At 39.5% G+C, this 21,350-nt stretch overlaps 1 protein-coding gene across 6 annotated transcripts in view; it reads right to left on the bottom strand.

The window, feature by feature from the left end:
• The window catches only part of LOC144016629 (3',5'-cyclic-AMP phosphodiesterase 4C-like), a 68,891-nt gene that overhangs the window by 29,887 nt on the left and 17,654 nt on the right, over window positions 1-21,350 (bottom strand). Inside the window, exon 1 of one of the 6 annotated variants that reach the window (XM_077517993.1) lies at window positions 13,068-14,039. The exons of the other annotated variants lie outside the window; for them this stretch is intronic. Coding sequence (XP_077374119.1) covers window positions 13,068-13,195 — 128 coding nt within the window. The 5' untranslated portion in view covers window positions 13,196-14,039. Of the gene's footprint in view, window positions 1-13,067; window positions 14,040-21,350 lie in introns of those variants that run through there. 6 annotated transcript variants of the gene reach the window in all.

The raw sequence follows: 21,350 nt of genomic DNA, 5'->3' as shown, positions 1-21,350 counted from the left end.
AGAGTGAAATGGTTTCTGAAACTATGAATATAATATATAATAACGATGCAAAAAGCTTTGAATACTTTTTTTAACCACCTAAAGTGCTACTCATTTCACATTTTCTAGAGTAGACTTCACATAGCGGGAGAAACCCCATTGGTCGTGTTCTGTCTGCATGTTATTTCCACCTTTAAAGTTGAACTGTAGCTAACATATTGCTTATTCTAACAATCATTATTCACCTGAACAGATTGCGAGAGAACATTAGCAAAGCGGCTTCATGTTCATGTGCCCTTTTCTCCCTTACTGACTAATCCACCTTGTTAAATAAAACAGGACAGAAACCAAAACCGATGTCTCACCTTGCTAGAAAAACACAGCCAGGGGAAGCGACCTGCTCATGTTTAAATGACAGCTGAGCACAGCCACACATTATGCAACGGCTTTTCTATACGTACTGTCTATCCATTGTTCAGAAAGAGGGTGGAGACTTGAGTTTGAATAAATGTAAACCTCACTGACCTTTTACTTATGATCACTGCTGATATGTGTGTGAATAAGGCAACGTTGTGCTAGGCCAGTACAGTATTTTTTCGTTGTATTGAGATTCAAAAGTTAATTTTGCGTCTTTAGTGTCATAAGGAATTATGAACACTACAAACTTTCCGTAAGAAAGCAAAAATAAAAAGTCAGTAAAAGCCTACGAGAACATCTGAACTTTATTCGGGGTTCATCCATACGACAATAAAGTGTAATTGTACATCCACTACAATAGGTGGCAGTAGTGGTCTCACTGTTAAAGAGCATGGAAGGGGCATTAGTTCATCTGCAGAGGTGTACTTACAATTATTTATTGTCATGGCATAGAGTTGGGGGTGGGGAGTTGAATTTTTTTTTTTGAGGTGGGGGCATAACAAAAAATAATTGAGAAGCAGTGTGGAAGGAGTGTGCACAACCACATTTAACATGAGATCTAAACATGGCCATCCCAGTTATAAGAGGGTGTGCACACTTCTGCAACCACATCTCAGTTTTTTTTTAACTTTCCCTCTATAAAATATGTAATCTACCCCATACGAGTTGCCCAGGTCCTATTAATGGTAGAAAAAGATTTGAAATGATTTATCTTGGTGTATTTTTTTTTTTTTTTATATCACAAACAGTTGACATTTGAACAGGGGTGTCGACTTTTTATATCCACTTGAGTATTATTGTATGCTGTATGCATGTGTTGCTGCTCCATGTGTTCAAGGGATACTTGACTCATTGAGCCATTTTCAGCAGTGAAAAGTTAATATTTTTTTTCTATAATTAATGTGGTAACTTCATCATTTTTCATGTACATTTAATACCTTTAAAAAGTAAATGTTTCTACTTGCTGTCGACTCAGGACGACATCACCTGTGCTGATAACCAATCATGGCTCAGTTTTACTGACCAAACCACAGAAAACAGGTGGGCCATGATTGGCAGTTACACACTTCCTCAGCACAGGTGATGTCATCATCAGTCAGCAGCAAGTGGAAAAAAAAAAACACTTTTTTTAAAGGCACTCATTGTACATGAATAATAATAAAGTTACCACGTTTATTATAGACAAAATGTGAACTTTTTACTGCTGAAAATGGCTCAATGAGTCAAGTATCGCTTTAAAGAAGCAGTTGTGTGGACTGGTAGGCTCATTTCTATTAGCATTTTAGCATTAAGCTAGCAGACTTTTGTTACACAAAATTACACTGTTTTAAGTATTTGGTTTTTAAATGTGCAATGTTTAATTCTCTTCAGTTCTATGTTGGTTTTACAGAAGGGCTGTGTAACAGAGAAAATCTTAGGGTTAGGGTTAGCAAGCGAGTGAGAACAGGTGCTAAGGAATACTGTACTGTACTTTAAAAAGTGTGTTTCCCTTTTTTAATGCACCACACATATACATATTCATTTTTTTGGGGGGGATACGGGTGTGTCGGAGTAGGGGAAATTTTTTCCCTCTGCTCTGACTCACCTGCTCCCAATTTTAATGCACCACACGCACACACTTGTATATACACTGGGTGGGGCCACATTCACGGTGTAAGGGTAGAGCTCGCCAGTCGGCGAGCTGGCGGACTCAGTAACAGGGTTAGGTGTCACTAGTACTCTGGCGTGACGACCGGGGCCTCTCCCCGCCGGGCTCGGTGTTCTGGTGTTCCGCCTTCTCCCCTGGTGCTTCCTCCTCTGCTTCCCCCCTCCCGCCGCTGTGCAAATCTCGCGCGGCTGGAGGTGGGGTGGGCACATCTTCCCTCTCTGCGCTGCTGCCCGGTGCCGGTTTCCGGGGGGGGGGGTTCTCGCGGGGGGCCGGGTTCGCGGGGGGGGTGGCGGCCGTCGGGGGGGGGCGGCTTGTTTGGGGGGGGGGGGGGGGGTGGAGGTATGGGTGGGTGGGGGTTTGGGTGCTGGGGGTCGGGGTGTGTTCGGGGGTTTGGGGGTCGGGGGTGGTGGGGCCTGGGTCGTGGTGGATGGCGGGTTTGGGTGGGGTGCGGGGGGGTCGTGGGGGGATGGGGGCTGGGGACCGGTGGGGCGCTGTGGGGGCCCGCTGGGCCTCGTTCTGCGGCCTTGGGCTCGGGGGTGTGGGCCGGGGCTGGGGCGGGGATGTTCCGGGTGTCTGGGTCGGCTCGCCGACCGGTATCCGCTCGGGTGGCTTGGGGGTGGCCTTGGTGCTGCCGCGGCCTGGGGATTCCGGGGGGGGGGGCGGTGCTCGCTTTGCTGGACCGCGGTTGACGGCTTCTTTCTTTGGTGGTGGTCCTTATGCACGCCAGATCCGTCGCACCAGCATCTACTGAAACTCAACAGAAGTACCCTCTCCCTCCCACAGCCCCTTGAATCAGTTGGTGCTGGTGTCTGTGGTTCTCACTTTGCTTTATCTATCCTTCCCTCCTTCCTCTCTTTAGTTTTTCCTCTGGTCACTTGAGATTTTAATTTATTAGAAGTATGAGGTTTCTGGGGTTGGCATAAGACTCTGGTTTTGTAACCACGCAGGAGGGGTCTTGTTGGTGCTGGACTTCACTTTGATGGATTGGATGTACTGGCTTCTATTGATCTCACTCTGCCTTATCGATCCTTCCCTCCTTCCTCTCTTTAGTTTTTCCTCTGGGCTCTTGAGATCTCGCTAAATTTGCTGGAATTTAGAGGCTTCCGGGATTGGCGTAAGACTTTGATTTTGTAACCATGGGGAAGGCAGGAAGTGTTTGGTCGGTGCTGGATGTCACTTTGATTTACCTTTCTTTTCTCTTTATTTCTTTTTTTTTTTTCTGACCTTTTCTCTGGTCTCCTGACCATTTAAATCTCACGACTCTGGCAAGATTTTGAAGTACCTGGTTAAGGCGAAGGGTAATGGGATATTTATAAGGTTTTAGGTGAATGAATGAGTATAAATTTATACGTATTTGCACGCACGCACACGCACACACGCAAACGCACGCACGCACGCAAACGCACGCAAACGCACGCACACATACACACAAAAAAAAAAAAAAAAAAAGAGCAATGATGACAAGACGTTGAATCGGTAAGACTACCGAATGAACAATTCTGAGCTCTTAAAAAAATAAAAAATAAAAAATAAAAAAAATAAATAAAAAGTGTGTTTAAAACATGTGGGAAGGGGAAAACGACTTCAAACAATTTTATTTTATTTTTTTATATGCTCTCTCGATATTGCAAGTTTTCAAGTCGGTCTTTACCACCTGCAACAATTCACTGGTCGCAGTATTTACTGTATTTTGTGTGTGTGGACAGGGTGCCAAAATTAGTTTAATTTGCGACCAAATAAATGATGCTTTGTTCAACAAATATAACAAATGAGCAAATTCTAAGCAAGAGTTATGTAACAGAAAAGGAAAGGAAAAAAAACGTCAACAAATAACTTCCTTTCCAAGGCTGTGATCAATTTGCAAGTTTTTTCAAACAGGTAATCGGATCATGACGCACGCACATAAAAGGAGCAGCTGGTCTGTAAACGAAGCAAGCGTGCGTTCGCGTGAGTGCGATCGGTGCACTGTGATTAAGGTGGCGCCCAAACCACGTCAAGTCGCTCATGTGTGTGCGTACAATTATTATTGTATGCAGACGGGCTGCAATCACCGTCAGGGGCCGGCCGTCAGCCTCAGATCTTTCCTTTGCAAAACAACACCGTGCCGCTGTGACGCCCGCCCTCCTGCACATGGAGCGCACCGTGACCTCTGATACACTTTACTGTGTAAGCATGTTGAAGGATTTACGTGGCAGAATTGTATCAACTTCACATGGAAGTTAGATCTTTGATCTGATTATTTATTACAAAAGAAGTTCATGCTTCTTATCTTCACAAAGCAAAAAAAAAAAAAAAAAAAAAAAGTCTAACTAGCTGTAAAATTCCAACAATGTCAGTGCAGTCAAACTACTACTTTTATCTTGGCCAATTGATGCCTTTATGCTTGTTCATGAGCAGGTTTACAAAAAAAACTAAACAAAAAAAACCCACTATAGTTTTGCCAGACTAGGCTATAGCTCAAAGACGGACAGCGGAAAAAAATTAGGCTCAGGAAAATACATGACAAGGGGGGGATCGGTCTGGGCGTTTATCGGCGAGTTTGACATTCACTGAATTTCAAATGGCCACCCGCCCACTGGAAGAACCCACTAAATGGTTACGATACACTTAAATACAATCGAACTGTACTTAGCAAGCATATTTACGTTAAATAAATAAATAAATAATATAAAAATGGAAAGAAAATTAAAAAATAAAATAAAAATAAAACTGAAACTCTTATTTTATAAAACTAATTAAACTGATTGTTTATTGCACAATACTTAGTGGCTTTTTAGTTTTTAATCTTGCACTTGATAAATACTCCATATAAAAAACAAACAAACAAACAAACAAACAAACAAACAAACAAACTCAAAAAACTAAATCCAATACTAAAACTAATAGCAACTCAACTAAAATTAAACTTTTTTGAAAATACATAAAAAAACAAACCTGTCTGAATTTATAAAACAAAAGTAAAAAAGAATTAAAAACTGTCAACAAGAAATACAAATTAAGTATAAAACAAAACAAACAAAAAAAACTAAATAAAAAAACTAAATCTAATACTAAAACTAATGGCCTTTTAGTTTGTAATCTTGCACTTGATAAATACTCCATATAAAAAACAAACAAACAAACAAACAAACAAACAAAAAACTAAATCTAATACTAAAACTAATAGCAACTCAACTAAAATTAAACTTTTTTGAAAATACATTAAAAAACAAACTTGTCTGAATTTATAAAACAAAAGTAAAAAAGAATTAAAAACTGTCGACAAGAAATACAAATTAAGTATAAAACAAACAAACAAAAAAACTAAATCTAATACTAAAACTAATGGCAACTCAACTAAAATTAAACTGTTTTTGAAAATACATAAAAAACAAACAAACCTGTGTCTGAATATATAAAACAAAAGTCAAAAAGAAATAAAAACTGTCAACAAGAAATAAAAATGAAGTATAAAAAACAACCAAACAATTATAACCATGGTACTTCGGCAGGGATTCTTTCGTGTACCACTAGAGGGAATCTACATATCATGAGGAGCACTCGTAGCCCACTTTGAGAATCACTGGACTAGTAGGACATCTCAGTGAAGTCATTGATTTGCTCCGAATTCGACTACTACACTTACAACAGCTGTAAAAAAAAAAACATTTTTTCCCCTCATTATAGGGGTCATGCACATAAAAAAAAACGGTTAAAATGTAAAATAAATAAATTCTGCCGGTTTGTATAAAAGGTGAACATATTCTTGCTCGGCTAATTTGTTTCAACCAGACATGAAATGACATCATTATGGCTCAAATGCATCTTTTCTGAGTCATCACCCTCAACGTCCAACACGCTGTGGAATGGCCTGGCACAACAGAGAACAGAGAGTGAGGCAAGTGAGAGCAGAAGGCTTGGAAGGTTTGGAGGTGAGTTGAGTGAGATGTGAGGAGAGGAAGTGAGACGGAGACAAACGAGATGAGGCTGAGAAAAGTTCAAACTTATAGTCAGTGAAGGTGTCACCATTATATTAATATTCTTTGTTCATCAATCCATGCCAGCAACCATCTAGTGACACGCAGAAAAAGGAAATGTATTTCTACTGTGAATCCCCATTCATAAAACTAAATTATAGCTTTGGGTTCGACTAACCAGACACAGATTTCAAACTTAAGTAAATTCGTGAGTAAATTGAGACAAGATCATCATTGACATTTTTATTTGGTGATGTGCTGTGTGATTTTCCTTATAAAAAATATGCACGTTTGCTCAATAAAGATTGGGATAAACTAGCGCAGAGTAAGAGCCATACGATGGCTACAACCATTTTCACGCTGTTTTGTTTTAGTCTAATTTGCAGCTAATAACTGTATTAATTTGATAGCCTTTCGATATTAAATAAATTTCGCTATTAACTCATTAGCTCACAAAAACGTATAAATACGTCATATTTTAAATGTTTTAAGTGTCCCAAAGACGTATTTATGTTTTTTGTTGTTTTTTTTTATTTTTATGCCAGAGCATAGAGAAGGCTTTTACGCAGTCTCTCTACTGCAGAAAATGGTTGAGTGGCAGCAGAGTATAAGAGATCAACCAGGCCATGTTAAAACTCCCACAGCTTTCCCACAGTTCTAAGCAGAATTGTGAAAAACGATGAAACTTAGCCATGTTCTATTGCTATAGGAATATACTTTTTTTTTTCCCCTGATAATAGAAGAGACTCTAATCTCTCTTTTGGTATGTTCCATATTTCTATACCAATAGAACATAATATTTCGCGGGCCTTGAATAATCAGTCAAAATCCAGGAAAACACTCGTGAAAATGGTTGGGAGTGAATGAGTTAACAGTAGTAATTTTACACTCCTATAACATTTGAGAATGTAAACAAATTACTTGAAACATTACATCAAAATTACGTTATGTAGACAGCGCTGCAAAAAAAGTACAGCATATGCCCTGTCTGATTTATTTATTTTTTTTGTAAATTCATTACTAGTGATGGACACATGTAGCTTCGTGAAATGTGATTTTTTTTTTTTTAACTCTTAAGTTTAAAGTAGAAATTCAATACATTTCCATTGCACTGGTCTTTATTGTTAAGCCAAGTGCCCCATCTAGCGGAGTAAAACAATATTTGCAAGTGTCTCGTGAAGCTTCATGACATCATCAAGACCATTTTAAAGGGAAAGTTAAGGAAAAAAATATTTACAATATGTCTTATGCACTCCCTCTAGTCTAAACACATTATTCACATTAATAATGTGTTTGTGGAATATGTAATAATAATAAATAATTTTAAGAAACCACCTGTTTTTATCTATCTCAGGAGTCGGCCATTTTGCCTTGTATTGCCACTTATTGTCGACTGAACGCTAGATCACTAAACTGAACTTTATTTTTAGAGCACTCTAAAAACAACCATAACTGCATACAAAGTGTTGTCTAGTCCATACAAAATGGTTGTGGATGAGAATAGCGCTTAGCCTCGCTAGCCTTAGCCATTCCGACCACCACTAATCTTAAACGGGAAGTGTAATGTATGTATTTAATATGTTATATGTGAACTCACTAGTCCCAACATGACATCCTGATTAATATTACACTTGTGGTATATGAGTTCCGAAGCAAAATCCAGCTGTTTTTATCCATCTCAGGGGGCAGCCATTTTGCCACTTGCTGTCAACTGAAGATGACATCATTGGTCAGGGCTCAGGCAACAACCAATCAGAGCTTACCTGTTTTCTGAAGCTGAGCTGTGATTGGTTGTTATCTGAGACTTAAGCATGTTATTTTCACTTGGCAGCAAGTGGCAAAATGGCCGCCTTCTAATATTGATAAAAACTGCTAGATTTTTTAAATAGAAAGAAGAAAACATCTCGCCCCCCCCCCCCCAACACGACTACACTGTATCCGTATTAACGCATAAGAGAATAAAAAAAGAAAGAAATATGGACCAACTTACAACAATGAATAGCTTTATTAACTGTAACAGAAAAGATTTAAAGTGCATCTGAAATTCCAAGATAAAATTAAATCCTTAATTAATCTATAAACATTTTTTGACTGACCATGTCAAACCATATGATACGGAAAAATAAAATTACATAAAATCAATAAATAATAATGCATTCAAACTGATCACCAACATTAACTCAGGAGCACAATATTAAAAAAAAAAAAAATACAACCCTGACCTGCAAAACAAAAATGTAAAATAATTAGTGCAGATTTTTTTGTTTTTGTTTTTTTTTTGCTGTGTGCAAAGTGCGCATGCTCAGTGCAAACAAAACGCCTACCCGACCGAGCGAATGCTCCACTCTGACAATAATGAGAGCGCCACTGCCCCCTAATGTAGTGGAGGTGTAATTGCACTTTATTCTAGGACAGTTAAAAAAAATCAAAATAAAAAAGAATGTTCCCTGAGGTCAAACGTGCCCCCCTGGGGGGGCCCGCCCCACTATTTGAGAAGCACTGCACTAAAACAATATTAACCAGAATAGTGTATTTAGACTAGTGGGGCTGGTATCGAACATGTTATTGTCAAGAAATTTTGTTTGGGTTGACTTCCCGTTTAAAACAATCATAAAACTGTGTGATAACGAGAATGTTATTCATATTACACTCAACATCACGACATGGCCAAACTATGCTCCAAGCATGTGGAAATGTTTTACCAAAACTCGCAAAATATGCAAATCTATGATTCTTAACATCCCAGCTAAAACTGAAAGCAGTTGGTATGAATCAGACACAATTTAACTCATTCACTCCCAGCCATTTTCACAGAAGCAATCCCATTCGCTCCCGGCTGTTTTACTGGATTTTGATTGATTTTGCGAGGCCCACAGAATATTGTGTTCAATTGCTATAAAAGCATGGAACCTACCAAAAGAAAGATTAAAGTCTCTTCTTTCATCAGGGAAAAAAAAAGTATGCTTCTATCTGTTTCCGTTTTACAGCAATTAGCATTAGAAGAGAGCTAAGTTTCATCAGTTTTCACAAATCTATTTAAAATTCCAAGTAATTTAGCTTTTTTTTTGCCCTGGTTGATCTCTTTTGCTCTGCTGCCACCTGCTGGCCGTTTGTGTAATAACTACCATTTCTGCAACCGTTCTTTGCAGTTGAGAGGCTGCATCAAAGCCTTCTGTATGTTCTAGCATAAAATAAAAAATAAATAAAAAACGTATAAATACGTCTTTGGGACACTAACATTTAAAAAAAAAAACATTTACACGTTATTGGGTGCAAATGAAGCAAAATACAAACGCTAACAATTTTCAACAAGGCGCAGTTGTTTGATCGTGACGTGATAAAGAAATCCAGCATGGAAGGTTCATCACTGGCTCGTAAAACAACTTAACAGATGGCATGACCATTAAAGTCGACTCCCTATGTTTATTTACAAGAACAAATTGTTCTATCAGAGCATACGTAAAACGCAAGAACGTCAGGACAAGTCATGTGTCCCGCCCTATCTGCGAGGCCGATACAGTAAACGACAACCACAGATACTCCCTGTCGGGCTCCCTCGCATTAAAAGTCGCCTATAATTCAAGAAAACAACATCCCAAGACATATTTACGATGACAAAATGTGCTTTGGCTTTGACGCCATGCTCTGCAGAAGGCATGCGATGACTTCATCGTTGCTCCAAACAAAAAGATTCATGCAGTTGTTGAGCGCCTGATCGAGCCATCCTGGGCCACATGAACCCGGAAAGCGGAGCTAACAAAATTGACCCCTGACACGAATTCTTCCTCACGGATTATACGTTCACGCAAAACAAACGACTCCTTTCAGCGGTTTGGCACCGGACGTCATCAGATCACGTCCAACTTTCACACTTGAGAAAGCCTGATCAATCAAAAGGAGGGCGATTTATCGTTCTTGCTCTTCATCCTGATTCTCTGATGAGCTGACAGAGGAGGATCGAGTTTCAGTGAAATGCGCTGGGAAAGCGTAACCCCGGTTACCTCACACGCACGCCATGTGCCAAATCTGCCATCTTTTCAGAGCTCTTGCTTCATATTCAATTTGGGCTTGCATAAATCACGCTGGCTCCGTCCGACGTTGTTTGTTGTCAGTGATTCGGTTTGAAACCCCGCTTGGGTTTTTCCATCCTGCTCCCGGCTGCCATTTCACCGCTACTCTGTTTTCAACTTGGCTCATGTCGGATAGCGTTGACGGAAATTGGATCAATCAATTCATTTCAGAGGACATAAAGCTTAAGTTGTACATTGTCTGCTTATTAAGGGTGTCACGATTTCGATTTTTTATCGAAATCGATCGAAATTACGTCACGATTTCGAGCATCGAAATAGAGAGAGGACACACGATTCGATGCCCCCCCCCCCCGCGCCCGCCGCCACCGCCGCCACCGCCACCTCCCAGGAAAGCAAATGAGACGCAGCCATTCAGCTACTAGCTAACGGCACTTGTTAGCTGACTTCTCCTGCAGTCATGATGGCAAGCGCGGACAGACACAGCAATGGTGCTTCAAGCCGCTCCCGCTTCTCTCGTCACCAGTTTGGAAACATTTTGCGTTCCCGGTGAGTTATGTCGACAACGTTCACGTTGTCGATAAAAAGACCACAGTTGCAAGATATGCTATGTGCGCGTACTGTACTCGGCCACGGTGTTACGCCCGGCTCGTCAAGGGGAAGGGAAGTAACACAATAACAGAAAATATAGAGTAGATAAACACGGGTCGACTTTAACATCTGAGTAGTTTTAATTGAAATTTCAGGCAGGGGTTTGACAAGGGAGTGAAAGTGGAAGGTGAACAAATAATAACCGCATTTGACAGAACTGACAGAACGGAGGAGAAACAACAATAACCGGATACACAATAGCGTCGCGCTGGCACAGTCGTCCAATCGGAGTGTCGCGCTGGCACAGTCGTCCAATCGGAGTGTCGCGCTGGCACAGTCCTCCAATCGGAGTGTCGCGCTGGCACAGTCGTCCAATCGGAGTGTCGCGCTGGCACAGTCGTCCAATCGGAGTGTCGCGCTGGCACAGTCCTCCAATCAGAGTGTCGCGCTGGCGCATTCAAACTGAAGTACCATTATACGGGCACCAGCCGACACAAACACACACATACATACTAGGGGAGCGGAGCCGGCGGCGGGCCCGAGCCGCCAGCCGTAACAACGGGAAACACGACAAACATGACGGGACATTTACGCAGGCATCACAAAGATTTAGATTTATCAAATTCAACTAGAAGTGGGAAAACAACGGTCCAACCAACTATTTCATCCTCATTTACAGTGAAACTTCCACACACTTCAGCTCGCGCGAAACGCCAGATCCATAGGTCTATTTATAGCAGCAGACCTGCAGCCTTGGAAAACGCTGGATTCAAACATTTAATTAGTGTACTTGAACCACGCTACAGTATGCCCAGCAACTGTAAATGTTGGGATATAGTTTGTTCAGGCTGTATTTGTTCCATGACTTTGGATACAATATATTTTTTGTTGTTGTTGCACATTGCACATTATTTTAAGAGGAACGCACAGCACACTGTTGTAACCAAAAACAGTCAATAGATGGCAGGCACCCACTGTGACTTTTTGTTTTTGTTTTTTTATTTTTTATTTTACACTTCAGTAAGAACAAGACGGTTAACTTTATATTGTAAATAAATTCTTTGAATTTGATCATTCCTGCCTAATGTCAATTATCATATATTACATAAATTTACACAAAAATAATATGGAAATTGCATCACCTATATGTAGCCGATCTTTTGAAATAAGATTTACTGTACAATGAATAGAACCAATGATCATAGACTAGCCTTAGCCTACAGAAGCATATGCCTCTGTGTTATAAAGTGGGGGAGCGGAAAAAAAAAAAAAAAAAAATCGAAAAAAAAATCGAATCGTGACCCCAAAATCGAAATTTAAATCGAATCGTGGAGTTGGCGAATCGTGACACCCCTATTAAACACGTTTGTGAACATAATTGAAGATGAAAAACTAATTAAGAGGCGGGGCCTGGTCACGTGGGCGAGACTGCGTGCAAATGTGAGCTGTGACCCACAGCAGCTCCTGCGCAAGCTGTATTTCGCTCTTCCTCGGGATCAATAAACGGCTGAAAGAGCATCAACAAACTGAACATATCGACACTGTCCTGTGAAAAACATTTATAACCATAGTTGTCATCTTTTATGTTTTATGGGATGAAACTGAATGCAGACATCCCAAAAACAAAAAAAGAAATACAATTTATCAAATGGACGCGCTTTTCACAGGACAGCGACGTTAGGGCTGGGTATTGCCGCCAACCTCACGATACGATACGTATCGCGATACATATGTATCCCAATACTTGATCTTCAAGGCGATACATATCCCGATATATTACATAAATTTTCTTGCATTTTATAATAACAGTCATAATGAATACCTAAAGGATATGTTTGTTATGCTGACAAAAATATTTTTGTGAGCAGCTCTTCTGGTTTACCACCTGGTCTAAATGTGCACACACTGCAAAGCAAGGAGCAGCTTTCACAGACACACCGGGAAAATTTATTAATATGCATGAGCCAATATGAGCAAAAATATCAAAGTATTAAAATTACAGCTCTAAAATGTGCTTATTTAAAATATTTGGATAAATAAAAACAGCATTTTTTTCATGTAACACATTCTATTTCGTTTTTAAATAAAATATACGAAAATTGGTACATTGCAATACGTGCCATGTTAAGTTTATAAGTAAATAAATGTTGATATTCTTCCTCTGATTAATTTTTCTTAGCAAGACACAGTGTCCAATCACTGGTGAGCTATTTTTGCATTAATTGAAGGCAATTAACTTCAAAGACACCGCCGATTTTTATTTTTTAGGTACAAAGGCAAATGTTACCTGCCTATTTAAAGTTAACGAGCAATATCGATTCTGACTGTCTGCGTATCGATACGTGTATTGTAATGAGGCCTGCAACGATATATTGCCGTATCGATTTTTTATATACAAAGTGTATGTGCACGTTTGAGAAGAAGACAAATGAGAAGGTTCTTAATTACCGCCTGCGTTTCTGTATGATGTCAATGGGCCTGTTGACAGCACACGGCGATCCCCATTTGCTCCCTCCGCGCACCGTGACGGTCCGCTCCACGGAAAAACAGAAGCCACAGTTGCTCGGCACGCTCATGATCCCGCCGTCTGGACAGTTGGCGCTCCCTCGCCTGTCTCGCTCTGTCGGACCGTCCGGCTCTCCGCGGCTTCCCGGGACTTGTCATGCCCCCCCGGCGAGAGCGCACGCCGGTTCTAGGAGCGGCGGTCAGCGAGCAGAGGTGGACTGGACGGGGTGATGCAATCCATCCTCGTGTATTCCCGTGAATGAATCGGATTCTCCGCTTTTGGGTGAGGTGAGGAGATCGGAATGATTGTCTTCCCGAGCACCAATTCCTCGAGTCGCTCGTCTTGTTTTGGGCCTAAGACGTCATCTCATTCTCAGTCGCGGGTTCCCCCGTGGATCTTTGCTTTAGGTCTAAATGTGGCGGCGCTCCTGTTGCCCTCTCTCCCCTGCTCTTCTTCTGTTTCACTCTGTGCTTCCTCCGCTCCCCCTTTGGGCTATTGCACCTTTTAATTACACAGCAAACAAAAACAAGTCCTTCCTCTTCCTTCCACCGGCTTCACTCACACAAGCCTTCTGCTCGTGTCATTTTTTGGTCTGGTCGTCCAAATGCTCCTGCAGAATGTGCATATGAGTGTGTGGGTGTGTGTGTGTGTGTGTGTGTGCATGTGGGCAAGTGAGCGTATCACACGCAAGAGGAACAAGTTTGAGACTGAGGTCAGAGCTACGAAAGAGGGCGGGATCTTCGCCAGCATGGGTTCGGCCTTCCCCAAATGTTTGAGCCATTTTAACTCCTTGCTTTTCTCTCTGAATCCTGATACAATGACACACGCTATTATGCTTTGACTATGTTAGGTAAAGAGAAAATACACTGCTCGTACACGGTATGTTGCCATACACGAGCGAGTACACAAGGTCATCCACGGCCAGGGGCAATGTATTTTTGAACACCAGAAATGTGTAAAGTAAATATCAAACTGCAGCCGGCCGACCTTCTGTGCGCTCCTGCTGAAAATTTAAACAGGAAATATTTGGACATAAGACCAGGAAGATGAGGAGCCGGGAAGCTACAGACTGTGTTCCCACACTTAGATTAATTTCATTAGGTTTTAAAGAATCATCTGGTTCAATGACCCACGAAAGCAACATTTGCCATTTTAGAGATTGAAAGCGGGAAGATATTAACTCATTCACTCCCAGCCATTTTCACTGAAGCAATCCCGTTCGCTCCCGGCTGTTTTACGAGATTTTGACTGATTTTGCAAGGCCCACAGAATATTGTGTTCAATTGCTATAAAAGCATGGAACCTATCAAAAGAAAGATTAAAGTCTCTTCTTTCATCAGGGGGAAAAAAAGTATGTTTCTATCTGTTACAGTTTTGCAGCAATTAGCATTAGAAGAGAGCTAAGTTTCATCAGTTTTCACAAATCTACTTAAAATTGTAAGTAATTTAGCTTTTTTTCTAGATGGCCCTGGTTGATCTCCTTTGCTCTGCCCCCACCTGCTGGCCATTTGTGTAATAACTACCATTTCTGCAACAGTATTTTGCAGTTGAGAGGCTGCATCAAAGCCTTCTGCATGCTCTAGCATAAAAAAACAAAACAAAAAAACCCCAAAAAACAACAACAAAAAAACGTATAAATACGTCTTTGGGACACTTAAAACGTTAAAAAACGTATTTACACGTTCTTGGGAGCAAATGAGTTAAAGAATGGATAATCCCATCTCTCAGCTGTATAGCTCTACACAGGGACACAAAGTCAGAAGCACAAGTATTTTTGACGCAGCCCACACGTCGCAAACCGAACCGAAAACAAACGGTTGTGCATAAAACAGTCCCGCCTCTTCCGTGGCATTATGGGTCAGTTTGACTGAACTGTCTGGGTTGTTTCATACAAAATGACCACATTTTTTTTTTTTTACCCAAGTAAAGGATCTGACCAATATTTATTTACACGAAAAGACTCATTTCTTGACTCAAAGTTAAGTCAAATTGACCAGAGCAAAAGGATCGGTCCATTTTTTTACCCATAGTTGTTTTTTTTGTTTTTTTTAACCAACTGTTTTTAGAGTGTACGGAAATATACGTATATATATATATATATATATATATATATATATATATTTATTTATTTATTTTTTTAATGCGAATTTGTTTGGTGCTGTTGTGCCATGATATTTCTAATGTAAAATGTGTGACCTGTCTCAAAAGAGGTTGTGAAACATGGTTTTAAATGACAGTAAAAGTGTTTTTATGTAAAGTTATTACAAAAATAAAAAATAAAAAATAAACAGAAAGTCTTACTAGCCTTTGACAATTGCTGGCACACATACCGGCCAGCAGCAAACCACTTTTTCATGTGCGTGCGTCACCGGGGTGGAAGAGAGTGGACGTTTGAAGCAAGACAGACGCCAAATGTTTGCTTCTGCTCAGGATCATCCCGTCAAACACTTGAAATGGGGGCTGAGGTGATGAACCAAACCGAACCCCCCTTGATGCTCGGCTTGTCAAAGCCAGGGCGTCCATTATTACAAAGGGCCCTCATGACATCATATGTTGGCTGCACATCGGCACGGCCGGCATTCCTGGATAACAAGCTCTTTTCAAGCGTGGAAGAAGCACTGTCAGACGTCATCGTGTTTGTTTGCTGACCTCCCCGTTATATTGTCCAACAAAACCAATTATGCTAAATAGAAAGGGGACAAACTCAACTGGCAATCAAAGACCTCCACCAAGGACAAATTATTGTGAATTGTCAAAACGTTTTGGGGGGTTTTCTTTTCTGAAACGAAAAATCAGTGCAGGGATTCTTTAATATGGAAGTTTAATTCACTGACTTACTAGACTCCCCAAAACTGACATTTCTACAAAAGTAATTTCATGTGTACATCTTTCTTAAAGAATTTCGGCCAGGAGTCAGCAATCTTTCCTGTCAAAAGAGCCATTTTAGGCCAAATAAATACCAAAAAAAAAAAAAAACATCTGTTGGAACCGCAAAACATTTGGCAGCATCCAATGCTTTAAAAATGATTTTCTTCCTCTTCTTTCGATCTTTTGTCTTCCGTTTTTGGATTTTTTTTTTCCATACTTTGTTCTTGCATACATTTTAAGACTTCTGACTTTCTGACATTTTTGGCAATTTAAAAAAAATATTATATGGTTATTTTCTGCTTCTCTGCTTCTGCTTCATGACTTAAAAAAACAAACAAACACATTATCAGATTTTTTGGCAATTCAAAAGATATTTTATGGTTTTCATTTTTTATTTTGCTTCTGGACATTTTATGGTTACTTTTTGAAAAAAAAATTTCCTGCCTTTTTTTATTCTCTGTCATTTTTGGCAATTTCATGGGCATTTTATGGTAATTTACTGCTTTTTCCCTTTCGATATCGATATTTTTAGATAATTTTAAAAACATTTATCAACCTTTCATCTCTCAACTTAAAAATTTGGACTCGACATTTTTGGGGGAATATTCAATTATTCATGTTTTATGTAAATAATTTATTTGAAGAATATTCATATACATATATATATATATATTCATATACATACATATATATTATACGATTTTTTGTTTTGTTATGCGCAGGGGTGGCGAGATCCGGTCCTCGAGGGCCGCAGTCCTGCTGGTTTTGGATATTTCCCTTCTTCAACACAGCTGATTCATGATCAGCTCATCAGCAAGCTCTGCAGAAACCTGATAACGAGCCTGTTAATTGGAATCAGCTGCACTTCGAATAGGGAAATCTAAAAAACCTGCAGGACTCCGGCCCTCGAGGACCGCAGTTTGCCACCCCTGTGCTAGAGCATACAGAAGGCTTTGATGCAGCCTCTCAACTGCAAAGAACGGTTGCAGAAATGGTAGTTATTACACAAACGGCCAGCAGGTGGCAGCAGAGCAAAGGAGATCAACCAGGGCCATCTAGAAAAAAAAAAGCTAAATTACTTTGAATTTTAAACAGATTTGTGAAAACTGATGAAACTTAGCTCTCTTCTAATGCTAATTGCTGCAAAACGGAAACAGATAGAAACATACCTTAATCTTTCTTTTGGTAGGTTCCATGCTTTTATAGCAATAGAACACCATATTCTGTAGGCCTTGCAAAATCAGTCAAAACCCAGTAAAACAGCCGGGAGCGAACGGGATTGCTTTTGTGGAAATGGCTGGGAGTGAATGAGTTAAATAAATTAAATTCATCTCCAAAGTTAATGCTTTAACTTTTAGAGTATACACACACCCACACACACACACACACACACACACACACCCACACAAAGATGAATCATTTAAATAAGAGCAAGTAATTCTACAAATTACATAATATAGATTTGAAACCTATTCTATTCAAGAAAGAGTGTTAAATCTGGAGGGGGGAAAAAAGGTGCTACATGTAAGAGAGGCCATTGTTGCTGTGTATCAGCCCAAGGCATAACTTAGTCAGCTCCCCCCTCTAGTGGCTACAACCAACAGTCATCTGACACTGTTGCATCAGAACAGAGTGCACCGAGATAAAAATGTTCCTTTCTGAAATACACGTTTGTTGTAGAAAGGCCTGCACCATCGCCCCCCCCCCCCCCACACACACACACACTTATACAATATTACAAAGGTAGTAGCTGTTGTCTGAACAAGCTGTTCTGCCTGCAGGAGAGGTGTTGCTGGTGAATTTGGACTATGTTGGATCTGTCACGGGCAGCTGCTCCCCTCAGGGATCGATGAAGCTCTCGAGGCGATTGGGGAAATCAGTCATGCTGAAACTATAGAGTACAGCAGTGACGCACAGAGTAGCCACACAGGCCATATTGACAAATATGTGTGTGCGTTTGGGTAAAGGGGTGTAGCGCTAACAGACCTCTGACATTGACACTATTGCCCTCCAAGTTGCATGGCCTCAATTGACATGTTTGTTTTGATCACAATTCTTTTGAACCTCGTCATTTCTGACCCACAAATTAATCGTTTCTTCCTTTTCAACGCTTAGTGACAAACACTTCACAAACTACCACCCCACTTTTCGTTCCAACATCCATTATCTATCACATCCACATCCTCTCTATCGCCATTTCTCCACCCAGTCTGTGCGTTTAACCTCTGACTTGTCTAAATTATCTCATTTTTGCAGTCAGTCAACCTTTTTTGCACTGGAGACGGAAGAAAGAAAGAAAGAAAGAAAGAAAGAAAGAAAGAAAGAAAAAGTGAAAGAAAGAAAGAAAGAAAGAAAAAGTGAAAGAAAGAAAGAAAGAAAGAAAGAAAGAAAGAAAGAAAGAAAGAAAAAGTGAAAGAAAAAGTGAAAGAAAGAAAAAGTGAAAGAAAGAAAGAAAGAAAGAAAGTGAAAGAAAGAAAGAAAGAAAGAAAGTGAAAGAAAGAAAGAAAGAAAGAAAGAGAAAGAAAGAGAATGAATGAGAAAGAAAAAGTGAAAGAAAGAAAAGGTGAAAGAAAGAGAAAGAGTGAGAAAGAAAGAAAAGGTGAAAGAAAGAGAAAGAGTGAGAAAGAAAGAAAACGTGAAAGAAAGAGAAATAGTGAGAAAGAAAGAAAGAAAGAAAGAGTGAGAAAGAAAGAAATAAAGAATGAGAAAGAAAGAAAGAAAGAAAGAATGAGAAAGAAAGAAAGAGAAAGAAAGAAAGAAAGAAAAAGTGAAAGAAAAGGTGAAAGAAAGAAAAAGTGAAAGAAAAAGTGAAAGAAAGAAAGAAAGAAAGAAAGAAAGAAAAAGTGAAAGAAAGAAAGAAAGAAAAAGTGAAAGAAAGAAAGAAAGAAAAAGTGAGAAAGAAAGAAAGAAAGAAAAAGTGAGAAAGAAAGAAAGAACGAAAAAGTGAATGAAAGAAAGAAAGAAAGAACGAAAAAGTGAATGAAAGAAAGAAAGAAAGAACGAAAAAGTGAATGAAAGAAAGAAAGAAAGAAAGAAAAAGTGAATGAAAGAAAGAAAGAAAGAAAGAAAAAGTGAATGAAAGAAAGAAAGAAAGAAAGAAAGAAAGAAAAAGTGAATGAAAGAAAGAAAGAAAGAAAGAAAGAGTGAGAAAGAAAGAAAGAAAGAAAGAAAGAAAGAAAGAAAAAGTGAAAGAAAGAAAGAGAAAGAAAAAGTAAAAGAAAGAAAGAAAGAAAAAGTGAGAAAGAAAGAAAGAAAGAAAGAAAGAAAGAAAGAAAGAAAGAAAGAAAAAAAATAAAGAACAAACAGATGAACGAATGAAAGAAAGAAAAAAGAGATAAAGACAAAAAAGAAAGCGAGAGGGTTAAGAGAGACAGACAGACAGACAGACAGACGGACGGACGGACAGCGTGTGAGAGTCACGAATGAATCGTGTCCTGGTACTCTTGGTACATTTCCGAATACAGCCATCTCTGTTGTAATATGGAGCACAAAACGCTTCTTTGTGATGTACATAACCAATTTTCACAACTCATTTAGAGACACCTGTTAACTTTACTGCATTAAAAAAAATAAAATAATCCACAATAAAACTTGTACATTTGATTTCTTAAAAATCAGACAAAATTCTGCCTTCCCACAGAAGCCCTGGCCAATCCGCCAGAATTCCTGATCTTAACACGTGTATGAAGCAGATGTGCACAAGACTGGAAAGGGTTACCAGACTATCAACAAAACTACTGACACCAATATTCAAAAGCTGGCTAAACTTTGCCAACACCCAAATGGCTCAGCGAAGCCTTGCGAGGAAACGACATCGGTAGAAACGAAAGCAAAGTTGAGATATTTGACATCAACTTGACCCACAAGATTATTTTAGAGAGTTTCTATAAAAGGACTCGGCCAAAATCCCAGAAGTGAACTTCCGGTATTCGCATGCAGCAGACTCGGAAGTGCGTTGTTATCTCATACCTCCCCCCAGTCCGTCACTGTTATTTTAATCGTGCTGCGTCATCACTAAATTAAATTTTGACGCAAAATTATTTTACTATTACTTCGCCTAGACAAAAATTGCTTCCGTGTTTCAAAGTTACCATCAGTTGTCAGTCCACCAGTAAAAATGGGAGTTCGTCAGTAATAGACGCTTGGACCTTCCATTGGTGCTGACTAGGGGTGTTAAAAAAAAAAAAAAAAAAAAAAAAATTCGATTCGGCAATATATCGCGATACTACAGCACGCAATTCTCGAATCGATTCAATAGGCAGCCGAATCGATTTTTTAACTCTTTGACTGCCAAAAACGTTTAATCACGATTAGTTAAATCACAATATATGCCGCCATAAACGGTAAATGACATCAACTACATTTTTTTTTCCCTTATCAATGGGCAGTGTAACGCGTAAGTGCAGTGCTGCCTGGTCAATGGGTTGCGGAATCAAAAACACTCATTGGCTATGGCCAGCAGATGGCAGCATTGTATCTCTTTTCAATGGGCTGCTGGTGTATGAAATTACAATGCAAAATGACGAAATCTGATGAAGTAGAACGTTTTCAAGGATGACGTATTAAAGTTTTTTTTTTTTTTTTTTTTTATAACGTGTGGCAGTAAAAGAGTTAACATCCATTTTTGATGAAAAAATATTCAACAAAACGTCTAACTTTCACACCTTAAGCATGGAAGAATGTGATATTAATGAAACATTAAGCCTTAATATTTTATTTCAATGCTTTTCTAACATGAAAAAGGTTACAACCTGTTTGTTAAATACAGTGGCTCACAGTTATGACACTGAAGTTTGAGATCAATAAATAATAAATTTTCATACAAATCTTGAAGTGTACATGTACAAGTTTACTGAACGGTATTTTCTAAATTGAGTAAAAAAAATCGTAATAATCGAAATTCATATCGGGATTAATCGGTATCGAATCGAATCGTGACCTATGAATCGTGATACGGAGCGAATCGTCAGGTACGAGGCAATTCACACCCCTAGTGCGTCTCATCACTGACTTATTTTACTCATACATTTCATAAGACCCTGGATTGGCTGGCAACCAGTTCAGGGTGTACCCCACCTACTGCCTGAAACCAGCTGGGATAGGCTCCAGCACCCCAGCGAGCCTTATGAAGAAAAGCAGCTAAGAAAATGGATGGATGGATTTCATAAGTCAATCATGTTTCCAACCACAATTTTGACCATGATATTCTGCCTATTACCACAACCACTAAAGAACCATAAAATTATAGTCTGTTGCTTTCTTTATAAGTCAAAAACTATTTCTGGGACTCAGAAAATCATTTCTCTCACTTTCTAAATATATACTGTATGATGTCTCGTAATTCCAGTGAAGGATAT

This window comes from Festucalex cinctus, chromosome 1 (genome assembly GCF_051991245.1).
Source record: "Festucalex cinctus isolate MCC-2025b chromosome 1, RoL_Fcin_1.0, whole genome shotgun sequence".
NCBI lineage: Eukaryota > Metazoa > Chordata > Actinopteri > Syngnathiformes > Syngnathidae > Festucalex > Festucalex cinctus.
The sequence above is the reverse complement of the archived record's forward strand: the minus strand, read 5'-3'. Positions and strand labels throughout refer to the sequence as shown.